The 12,297-nt window shown below is 49.7% G+C and overlaps 1 protein-coding gene across 15 annotated transcripts in view; it reads right to left on the bottom strand.

Moving 5' to 3' along the window:
- Positions 1 to 12,297, bottom strand: part of SFMBT2 (Scm like with four mbt domains 2) — a 233,049-nt gene that overhangs the window by 24,490 nt on the left and 196,262 nt on the right. For all 15 annotated transcript variants that reach the window (XR_006219594.1, XM_042990985.1, XM_042990988.1 and 12 more), the window contains one exon: positions 4,296 to 4,405. Coding sequence is in view for 14 of the 15 variants with exons in the window: in XM_042990985.1 (XP_042846919.1) it covers positions 4,296 to 4,405 (110 nt within the window). In the remaining variant the exon portion in view is untranslated. The remainder of the gene's footprint in view (positions 1 to 4,295; positions 4,406 to 12,297) is intronic.

Consider the following 12,297-nt stretch of genomic DNA (forward strand, 5'->3'; position numbering starts at 1 on the left):
AATCCCTTCTCAGGAGTTTCATGACCATGAAGAAGACACAAAGACTGCTTTATGCCTGTGTAAGGCAACATTTTCACAAACTTTCTTTTCCCCCATTCGCTCTCCTAAAAACTCATTTATCTTTCATAAAGAAACCTATTTGTTCTAACTGCCCCTTCAAGTTACTCATCCCGAAGTACCTTGCCTGCTGTGTGTTCACTGCTCCTTAAGTAAATGGTCTTTCCTCTTGATAATCTGTCTTTTGTCAGTTTAATTTGCAGGCTCCCAGGGACTGAACATAACAGGGTAGAGAAAATGTTCTTCCTCCTTGACATCAATAAGGGAGTATGAACGGCCTTCTGATATCTTCCTACCCATTAGAGCAGGGATTCATTTCCACATGGGAGTGCAATATGGTAGGGCCCAGAAAGACAGAAACCCAAGGGTACTAGAAAAAGTGGTCTCTTTCAATAGTCAGGAGTTGAGGAAAACCAAAATGGATTTTGAGCCAACAGGAAATACAGACTGAAAACAACCCACAATCCTGTAATGATCCATGTAAAAATATCAGTACGGTCCAAGGGGGATGACTTCAACTTGGCATGACTTCTAGTATTCACTTTCAAACGGACCCAGAGCGGGACCTTTTAGCAAACTCTTGGGAGGGAGCGACAGGAGTGTGAGAATGGAAAACGAGGTTCTACTCCGTCAAGCTGAATTCACATCCTCGAGTACTGAAGGGAGAATTTAACTCTGCAGAAACAGAAAAGCTTCAGATGTTGTGGGGAAATCACTCTTGTTAGCACCAATAAGATATGATCCTGATCTCCTCCAGAAGACAGCCTCTCCTTCACGGTCACATCTCGATCGTCAAAACTATGGTCAACACACTGGGTCACTGGTTTTCGGTCTTATGAAACTCAACCCCTCAGACACCTCTCCCTTCTTTCTCGATTCCTGCATCTCAATTAATGAGAACTCTAATCATTACGAGCAACACATTGGGGAGAGGGGTGATTATTTTCAGAAACACCGATCCAATTCCGAACATCCTCAACTGATCTGTGTTTGAACCAGAAACACCACGCCCATAACCTCATGAACTTAATTGGGCACACGCAGAACTCCAGGCTTACGCTCCACAAACCGGTTCGGCCACCTGCTTCCTGTACCGTTTACGGTATACATTTTCAGGACAGCAAGTGCCCAACGTAAAAACGAACGAATGAGCGAGCTGAATTTTTTATTCAGTGAGAAGTTTCTGTTTTGGGAATCCTTTTTCACACAAATCACTTTATAGCCAAATAGTACATCTTGCTATTCACAAAATATGAGCATGAGTAGAAGACAAAAAAAAGAAGGTGAAATCAAAACATATATAAATTAGTAATTGCTGATGGAAAAGAAACAAAAATATCAATTCCAGAGAGCCAAGCATGACTCACCTCAAAGATGTGACTTTCTTTGCTTCTGCCTAAGTGATAAGGAAGTCTAACTCGCTCCAAATTAAAGAGGACATTTCCTCTTTAAATATTCTGAATAACTGTAACAGAAGACTGGGAAAATCTATGAAGCCTTCCCCTGGATTTTATGAAGATTATCACAAAAGCCACTCAAAGCAGAGTTAACGGTCTTTTCTCCCCAAGAAGATTCTATAACGCGTCGGAAAACATTTAAGTGTCTCTAGATGCACGGAGTGGGAACTTTTTTTAATCCCCCTAAGGCAGAGCCTAAATTCCTCCTCCTGAAATTCAAAATAATGTAGGTCAATTCAGTACACCCGAGTTCATCGGAAAGAGAATTCTCTCTTCCAGGACTGCCGACATGAACGATGTTAGAAGCTACTATTCCTCTGGCACCTCTCAATACATGCTGCAGACTCATGACAGCACCCCTTATGCGGTGTTCAATCCTGCGATATTTTGTTTCAGTAGGAAAGGTACCGCCGTTGGACAAATAGGAAAAAAATCACTAAGGGGCAATGTTCCTTTTCCTCCCCCGTACAGGTCAAACCTTTTCAATGGAACCTCCATCCGGTCAAGTAAGTGGGTTTTTTACTCTTCACAAGAGGAAAAACCCAGAAAGCCCAGGGGCGCCTCGGTGGCTCAGCCGGCTAAGCGTCCGGCCTTGGCTTGGGTCATGATCTCGCCGTTCGTGGGTTCGAGCCCCACATCGGGCTCTGTGCTGACAGCTCGGGGCCTGGAGCCTGCTTCGGATTCTGGGTCTCGCTCGCTCTCTTCCCCTCCCCCGCTCGTGCTCGGTCTCTCCCTCAAAAATAAACAAACATTAAAAAAAGAGAAAGAAAGCCCAGATGCTAGCAGGCAGCACTCGCAAGCCCCATGCCTGGACGATCTCACGTCCTCTCTTCTTGAAACCTCTCCTTGTAATACTGTCCTTCAAGGACCACAAGAAGACAACCCAGAGCCTGAAATGCGGGTCCCCCCTCCACTGGGTTAATTTATTTGTGACAGAACGCAAAACGGGAAGACGCCAGCGCCCTCTCCTCTCATTTGTACCGAAGGAAACAGCAAAGTTGTCAAGATCTGAAAAGTTGTCGTTTTACGTCAGAAGCATCAGAAGCAACACGGAGCGTCATGACGGAACGCTCCCCCCCACCCCCCCCTCCGCCCCCCTGTAAACCTGTCACCATTAGCAGCTGCTCTGAGATGCTGCCGTGATCCCGCACGCCTGGAACCCGGCACAGACAGACACTTTCGCATTCTAAGTTGCTATGTAAGATCCGGCTAAGGAAGTCACTGTCGTATCTGATAGAACAGGAACACGCTGCCTTTCCAATCCAGCCGGGCTGACTGTTTTGATTGTATCGGGGCTGGACTTAATAAAAGCTCTGAACACCGGCGAAAACACCGCAAAATTAACGCCCCCTGTCATTTTGGTACCTGGGGCAAGTTTCTGGCTTATTTAGGGACAGGGGAGATTTTAATAGGATTTAAGATTTTTGTATTTTTCCTATTTTCTTATCCATCAGGTATATCTGGGATGCACTGAATTTTACAGAAGAGTGTCTCGGGAAAAAACACTCGTTCGGGTTTTTGGCCACCACTGTTCCTATGAATTAGCCTTACAAGAAAATGTTCTACCTTAGATGGTGTCTCCCTTAGATAAAGCAGAAAGCTAGGGAATGTTACACTGGAAAAAAAAAAACTTGATTTTCTTCTGCACTACAGGGGAAGTTCATTTAAATATTTCTCGGGAAGGACGAGATATGTGCCTCTTCATATAAATAAACGTTCTCCCTGTTAACACGTACTTCCTCTAACTTCTGTGAGTTGGCAGAACGTCATCAGATCCCAGATGACTTGCGCCGAATCTGAAATTGCAGACGTGCTCAGGGCGCCTGGGGGGCTCAGTCGGTTGAGCGTCAGACTCTTGACTTCGGCTCAGGTCATGATCTCCCAGTTCGGGAGTTCAAGCCCCACGTCGGGCTCTGTGCTGGCAGCACAGAGCCTGCTTGGGATTCTCTCTCTCTGCCCCTCCCCTGCTTGCACTGTCTGTGTCTCTCTCAAATAGGTAAGTAAATCTTAAAAAAGTATCATTTCCCAAACGTCGCACATCTAAACGCTATTTTATTTAGGACACCGTTAGACAAGAAGTCGATCAGGAAGATCTACTCTACTGCAGAGCTAAATGAATATGAAGGGCCAAAAGTCAAAACAATTATTAAACAAAATTATCTTGACAAACGGATCTTCTTCCGTCTGCCTCCTAAACGGACAACCGTGTTCAACCGTATCTATCCCGCGGGTGCCATCCATCTCAGAGTTCGGGAAACCTAAAGCAAATCCAAAATATCACCTTTCCCATTAGTCTATCTGCAAATAAAGGAAGTGCCCAACCACATGTCAACCCACAGGCCACTGGCCAAACCAACGGTTACCTTTCAACACGGCCAGCAACCAGAGCGAAGAGCACGTGTGTCTGGCACTAACTCCCCACGGCATCAAACAGGAAGCGCTGTGACTGAATCATGTATGATAATGGCAAGGGACAGCCTCTCTTTTACAGTTCTTCCCCTTCTGATCAAATCATCTACTGGCCTTAAAACATAGTAAGTTCCGACTCGGAATGCTTAACGCGATCAAGTATTAGCTAAATAAATCTCTCCTTTGTTTCTGGAGTCCCCAGGCTTAAGGCGGCTCTGGGCCACAAAAACGCCAATGAGTCTATGTAGAGGATGACAGCCTTCCGTCCGTTCCCACTTCTTTGGGCCGGGTCACAAGGAACAGGGGCAACGCTGCCAAGCGGCAGGCGAACCGTCGCCAAGAGCACGGTTTTGCAGAACTGAAAACACATACTTTGCCTTCAGTGTCTCCTCCTGGAAATTCCAGTGTGGATCTTCCACCAGTTGTAGTTCTCGCAATACCCTTCCGGGCTTGTAAGCTGCATTGATGATCATGCTGAGAACCTGTCGGAGAAAAAAAAAAAACAAAAAACAGAACCGCAATGAACTTCAGTGGCATCGCTGCTGAAACAAGAGCACCGTGAAGACCGCCCGCCCGAGGAGGAGATGCGGCTGCAGACACATCCGTTAAGTTGGGTGGAATGTTCTCTGTGGGCTGGCACGGATTCGGCTCCGCACCTACGGGATGAAAAGGGTGGTAAAATCCCGTCCCTCGGGGGGCGTGTGAACTGCCTGCCAGAGAGGACGGTTGACTGTCCTTAGCATTTCTGGTTGTAGAAACACAGCTCTATTCCCTCCAAAGAGCCGCCAGTTAGCATCAACGGGATTACCCTTCAGTAAGATCAGCTACCGAGAACTTCATCTGATTTTTGAAAATAAGTTTCAAAGGGAACCAATAAGAGAGAGGCAGCCGATTCGCGCCAACAACTCTGAACAGACTTCAGGTGTCTGTGAGGAGGTTAGCCGAGCATTTGAAACTCACCTGGTGCTGGCTCGATTTACGGACATTTCATACGAGGACGACGCTCTCAGAGACGCGAGCGTTTGAAAAGACACTCTGGGGTATCTAGTACCATCCGATGGCGTGTTTCCTCAAACCTCCCCCTTATTCCCAATTCCCAAGTCCACGAAAATACACATGTGGCCGCTGCCTCCCGTGGCACCCCAGAAAGACCGGACGCCGCCCTCTGCGAGCCCTAGCTCTGGGAAGGTAACATGCTCCTGTTTAACCTTGAGTGCCAAGAGTAAGGAATTCGGATCCCTTGGGGGCATTCCCCTCTCCATAAGCAGATCCTGGTTAACCATGAACGTTTATGAGTTCCGGCACGTTCAACGGCTGCTGTCACCTGGTCGGGCTGCTTACCGGATGTGAAGGTGCAGCACGGCCTATAAGGGACCACGAGACCCACGGGGTTTAGTTCCACAACATGCACCTGGGTGACGACCTGCCGGGTGCCAGCCCCAGGAGCACAGGTAGGTACGGGAGAGTCCCCTCCCTCCCCGCCCCCCATCCAGGGAAGGAACAAGGCAGGCACTGGGCTCACATTGCACGTAGCAGAGCGAAACACCTCTGAGAGGGGGAGGAAAACACCCTCCTGAGATGAGACTCTGGCACCATTGCCAAAGTGCCCAGTGTTTACAGAGGAGACAGCACGGTACGCATGACAGGATAGAGACAAAGGTATGTCGCTGGGCTTTGCATGATCATGGCGTTCGCATATGTGACGTGTTCCCGAACACAACTGGCATGGGGGGCACCCTGATTTCATTCCGGGAAACAACGATGCTCTCTCATATGGTAACAGAAGAGTCAATCTTCAAAATGTGCATTTTTTAAAGTTTATTTTGAGACAGAGAGAGAGAGAGTGCAAGCAGGCAAGGAGCAGAGAGAAAGGGGGACAGAGGATCAGATGCGGGTTCTGTGCTGGCAGCACAGAGCCTGATGCGGGGCTCGAACTCATGAACCGTGAGATCATGATCTGAGCTGAACTCAGACGCTTCACCGACTGAGCCACGCAGGTGTCCCTCAAGATATTTTATACCATGCACTCCGCGTGGCAAGCGTCTTTTCTTAGCCGGGGTCATGCTCTACTCCGAGGGCCCCCTAAGTCCCCGTCAAGAGCACCTGGTTCAGCTAAGGCATTAAAGGGCCAGGACGGGGCCGTACGAGCAGTTTTGGTGTGCTTATGTTTTCGGTATTAGAATAACCGCCTGATTTTACTGTTTGCTGTCAGTACAATTTACAGAGATTGAGTTTAAAAAATAAATCCAATTAGAACTGACTGAAATAATGCACAGAGTATTTATCAACAGACAATAAAATTTAAACCGATTCTTTCCATTGTGTTTGGTGAGGAAGGCCCAGAGCTACATGTTATTTGCTGCAGAGTGAAATGCATTTTGAGACAGTGAAAAGAAAATGCCTTCCAGAATTCAATTCAGCCTGGGAACGGGCAGCCATTAAATTGTCAAAAGCGTCCAATATTGAATAATTTTCCCACGGCATCTCCAATGCCGCATCATGCCCTGCCACATTCAACAGGCTCTCCATAAAACTTTGGGACTGTGAGCGGAATAATTCTGGTGCACATGACATCTTAGGGCATCACAGTTACCTCCCGGAAAATAACTGAGTTGGCGGCTGGTAACACCACGCAGAGTCAGACTGAATTACTGTTCCTTGCAAAACATCGGAACTCAGTGTGCCGTATTGTGCCCTCGATCAGGAAGGGTCGTGTGCAAGCTGCCCCCAATTAACTAAGAGCATGTGAGGTGTGAAGTTAATAAACAGTATGCCCAATAAACAGGCAGAAGGGAGTCTGAGTAACTCCAGGAACGCCTCCTGGGATCTCCTGCAGTTCATGAAGTGTCTGTGCAGAACCTACTTTACACCCAAGTCTCGGTCGATGTGCGATCAAATCCCAGCTCCATCCCGTAGAAGCCATGAGTCCTTTACGGTCACTACTCCTTTTGCTGTTAGTTACAAAAATCTGAACGACAGAAGTAATAGCCAGACATATTTTACCAAGTGGAGAACTCTGTTGCTTTGGCTGAAACCGACCTCTCGCTTTATGCAGATCCTCTATGGAAGGCTGGCCCCTCCTGGCTGCCCACCACCCTGGAGGGGAGGTGCCCCCTTCGTCCCAGCAGCAAGGCCAGGGAGCCTCCGTGCTCTCCTGGTGGGCAGTCTCTCCCCCAACTCAACCCCCCAACAATGAACCCCAGGCTTGGTGGCTTCAACTTGACAGAAGACCACTCCCCAAAAGAGGCTGTAATTTTCCAGAATTTCCTACCTCCCCCTGGAAGACCGAAAGGAGAATCCCACCATACCCTGAATTTTCGTCCACCTCAGTCACCAGAAACTCAACACTTCCAGAACATTCCTTGCCCCTGGAATCCGATTCCCAAACGGCTCTGCATTTTCCCCTTGTCTGATCCAATCTCAAGTTCCTCCGTGCACCCCGAACCCACCCCTTCTGCCCTCTGGGTTCATGGTCCACCATCAGCAATGTATCTTACAGCCCACAACACTTTCTAGAATATTCTTGTTCACCGTGTGGTGCTCTGGACTGAATTGTGTCCCTCACCCTCACCCCCATCTGTGTGTTGAAACGCTAACCTCCGTGGGATGGCTTTAGGGATGGAGCCTTTGGGAGGAGAGTAAGGTGTTCCATGAGGCCATGCAATGTGGGCCCTCATGATGGAGTGTACCCTTGTGAGAGCTCTTGCTCGCTCTCCCTCTCTCCCCCTCCGTGTGAGGACACAGTGAGGGGGCAGCCATGGGCAAAGCAGGCAGAGAGTCCCCGTGAGCACCCTCCTCTGCAGGCACCTGGTTCCAGCCTCCAGACCCACGAGGCGCACACGTCCGCGGTCTGAGCAGAACCCGGTCGGCAGGCCCATCCTGTAAGACGACAACTGTCTCTTCATCTGTCATCCACCTGCAGCCCCCTCGTTCGTCCTCTGTTCTCTTGTTACGGTGGAAGCCTCCGGAGCTGTCTGCACTTGCTGGCTCCCCTGTCCCCCGCAGGGCTCTCTGGGGCCCACCCAGGGGCCCTTCCAAGCCCACAACTTGCCCGCATCGCCAAAGAACGGCAATCCTTGGTTGTCTTCTTGGCCCACCCTGTCTGTGGCTCCACACAGCAGGGACGCTTTCTCCTCTACCTCCAAGACTCCGGCCTGTCCAGGCCCTCGTGCACCCCAGCTCGCTTTTCCTGGGTCCCTCTGTGCGTCTCCCGCAAACGACGGTGAGGCTCAGCGCTCAAGTTCTCAGACTGGCTACGTTCGCTCCACGGCGCACCTGGCTTTAAACGCTCTCCGCGAATCAGCAAACTCGCGGTTCCCAAATTTGCATTTCCACCCTAGACCTTTCCCCAACTCCAGACACATATAACCGTCTCCACGTGGATGTTTCACGGGCATTGTGTTCGAATCAGACAGATTTCATCTGCCCTATAGCTTTTTCTTCTCGGCAACTTTCCTCTTCTGACGGCGACTTTCCAGGCCTCCGTGAGCTCTGCTATTCTCACAGTCCACAACTGTTCACCAAGAAACCCTCCCTGTATCCAGAGTGCGTGGCTTCTTGGTTTACTGTCCACCCCACCAGATCACGAGCACCAAGAAATCAGCGGCTTCATTTTGTCTGCTGCTGTATCCGTAGCAGCTACAATTACACCCAGCAATAGCAGGGGTTCAATCAATCATTTTTGGCATTTGTTCAATGAATTTCAACACGAGCACTGAAATTAGTTAAAATTCTTCCGTGCATCTAGAAATTAAGGACTAATTCACAGCAAGAATTTACTTGGGGCCGTAAAATATATAAAATATATGTGGATGGAGGCTTAGAAAGTAATATTTTCTTAGAAAGAAAATATATGTAGATGGAGGCCCTTAGAAAGGGCCTTGCTGCTGAGGCCCTTTCCTAGAAAATCCTATTCTACAGCGTGATAAGAAAGTTCCAGAGAGGTATCTTACCTTCTTTACAGGCAAGTGATACTGAACGATAAAAAGTGCCTCACTTCTCCTCTGCCAACCTTCCCAGACGTTGCCCGGCAATCTGCTAAGTCTTGCTTCACAGGTTATGATCGTGTTATGGCCCACAAGCCTGGTGCATTGTTCTTTATGGGCTGGTGTTCAGCATAAGCATAAAACAATAGCAACGAGGGGGGCCTGGGTGGCTCAGTCGGTTAAGCGGCCGGCTTCGGCTCAGGTCATGATCTTGCGGTCCGTGAGTTCGAGCCCCGCGTCGGGCTCTGTGCTGACGGCTCAGAGCCTGGAGCCTGCTTCAGATTCTGTGTCTCCCTCTCTCTGACCCTCCCCCGTTCATGCTCTGTCTCTCTCTGTCTCAAAGATAAATAAATGTTAAAAAAAAATTTTTAAAAAAACAATAGCAACGAAACACCAGAGAGTATCGGGAGAGGCCTGTCCGCATCTTAGACTTTGTTGACTGACTTGACTAGATGTCACCTAGGCAAGATGCCACCCCCCCCCCCCACACACACACACCCCATCTTCTCAACTCAATTATACCGATAAACACATGGCTGCTGTGGAGAAGTTACCTTCGTGCACCGTATGGCATCATTATGTCAACAGTTAAGGCTGCTTTGGATTTCTTATTTTCTGGGTTCCTACATGAAGCCTTTAGAGTTTGTAAGTAGAAGTCTGTCATGACAGGTAGCCAAGAAGAAATGCCCAAAGATCTATAACGACGGGCAAATTCAAAGAAGTCATCACAGAGCCCCCGAATGTGGAAAATAAACACTGTAATCAAAACCCAGAGGCTGAGGGAAATAGCCTAACGGGTCGACCATGTGGCGGAAATATGAACTGCAAGCAACAAGTGAAGCCAAATTCAAACTGCCAGGCCCCACTGGAAACTTCGGAGTTCGTTTGCAAAGGGGGTATGGGGGGGGGGGGTAGGGGCGCTCACGTTGCTATTTGCAGGCCAGCCTCTCTGGCAGGGCCACGGAGGACGGGCCGGTGCAGTGTGGGGACTGAAGAACTATAGGCTTTTTCGGGATCCTCTTGCTCGAACCCATTCCGCATGTCGGGGAAGCAGAGTGTAGGCAGCACGCGGCCCAGATCCCTCAGTCACGGCGTGTCTCCAAACACGCCTTCTGCTTTAGACGCAACGTTCGGTATTTCTTTTCTTTTAATGCTTATTGACTTATTTTGAGAGAGAGAGAGAACACGAGCAGGGGAGGGGCAGAGAGAGAGGGATCTGACTTGACCTGACTGGCTTACATTTGGTGCACTTCCCGGAAGTCTCAAAGTCAGAGACGGCTGTTAGGAAGACAGCCATTCCTGCCAGCCAGGGAGAAGGGGTTTGGGATATCAGGTCCTGAGCCAGACCACAGGAAGCACAGTGAAAGCGAGACCAGGAGGGACACCCAGGGGGACTCAGAAAAGGGGGACTCGAGGGAAGGAGTCTCTTCCTGTCCTCTTACCGCCCAAGCAACACACAGCACTGCTTCCGGATTGAAACACCGCACACCCACTACTCCTACTGCCCTAGAGAACACAGAGCTGGGGTGTGATTCTCCCGGCACCAGGCACAGACTTCTGCAGCGTGTCTGCCCCTGGGTAGGTCTGTTAGGGTGAGACAGGCCGGCGGGGGGGGGGGGGAGGGGAAGACAAAGCCCCTCCTCCGTCTTCAGGGAGACTGTCGCCTCACTAAGAAAGGGGCCACGTCTCTTGCTCATCACGACCCCCAGCTCCAAGGACAGTGCCCACCTGGCACACGGGGATGACTCCCGAGTTCTCGGGGCCCGAAGGAATGGACGAGGATGGCTCCCAGCACTGGGAGGGTTATCTGGTGTAGCACATGCTCGGTAAATATCTGGTGCGTGTTGCACGACCGAACACCCCTGTACCCGAGAGACCGCGGAAGGGCTGAGGGTAGGTGAAAAGAAATACACACGGACCATGACAGCACCCTGCTGTCTCCCGGTCGCTCTCTTCCGCACGTTCTGAAGCCAGCGAGCAAGGCCACAGAAGCAGACGGAAGGGAAGAGAAATCTCATTCAGTGCAGGTGGATGCCGCAATCTCCTCTGTGACTCCTCTGCAGCCTGGTGGCCGGCCAGCTAGCTGCCCCAGACTCCGGCATCACCGGGTCAGCACTCACGGCCCCCAATCATTTCCACGGTCACTTTCTGCAGCGTTAAAATTGTCACAACCTAGTCTCCTAAAAATCCAAGAAGGCTTGACTGATCGTACCTACACCTCTGCATCCCCTGACCGGCTGTCATGAAGAGCACCAAAGTGACTGTTTTAGATAGACAGTAGACGAACAGACTAGAAAATGATAAATAGGGGCACCTGGGTGGCTCAGCGGGTTAAGCGTCCGACTTCGGCTCGGGTCGTGATCTCACGGCTTATGAGTTCGAGCCCCGCGTCGGGCTCCGCGCTGACAGCTCAGAGCCTGGAGCCTCTTCAGATTCTGTGTCTTTCTCTCTCTTTCTCTGCCCCTCCCCTGCTCACATTCTGTCTCTCTCTGTCTCTCAAAAATAAATAAAAACATTAAAAAATTAAAAAAGAAAAGAAGATGATAAATAGATGATAGATGACATTGATGGATGGATAGATGAAAATGATGGACAGGTGGGTGAATGGATGGATAGGTACATGATAGAGATGATGATGGACAGATACAGGATAGAAAGATGGATGGATGGGTGGGTGGATGGGTGGATAGATGGGTGGGTGGTTGGATGGTTGGATGGGTGGGTGGATGGGTGGATAGATGGGTGGGTGGTTGGATGGCTGGATGGGTGGGTGGACGGACAGACAGGCAGGCGGGTGGGGGGTCTGTGTGCACACATGTGCGTCTCTACCCCACTCATCAGGAACACCTTCCCTGCCTTGGTAGAGCTCAGTCTTAAATATTTTATCTTACAAGCGTACCCCACTGCATTCTGCCTGATCTCGATGTCAGATCCAGGTCGGGATGAGCACACAGCTTGCAAGGAAAGAAAAAGCCACGGAAGCTTATCACTTTGGAAAGTCTCCTTAGTGTCCAGCATTCTGGATGCTTTCTCCTCAGCCTTCTATTAAGCACGAGGAAGAAGAAAAAAGGGAAGAGAGAGTCAAGGGCTACATATATACCTTTTCATAGGAAGCGCACTGATAAATGTTCATCGCTCTTTTTTTTATGTTTATTTTTGAGAGACAGAGAGAGAGAGAGAGAGAGAGAGAGAAAGAGCATGAGTGGGGGAGGAGCAGAGAGAGAGGGAGACACAGAATCCGAAGCAGCTCCTAGGGTCTAAGCTGTCAGCACAGAGCCTGACGTGGGGCTCAGACCCACAAACCGTGAGATCATGACCTGAGCCCAAGTCAGACACTTAACTGAGTCCCCCAAGCGTCCCTACATGTTCACTAAAGGACTGAACGCACG

The sequence above is a fragment of the Panthera tigris genome, chromosome B4, assembly GCF_018350195.1.
Source record: "Panthera tigris isolate Pti1 chromosome B4, P.tigris_Pti1_mat1.1, whole genome shotgun sequence".
NCBI classification, from domain to species: Eukaryota; Metazoa; Chordata; class Mammalia; order Carnivora; family Felidae; genus Panthera; species Panthera tigris.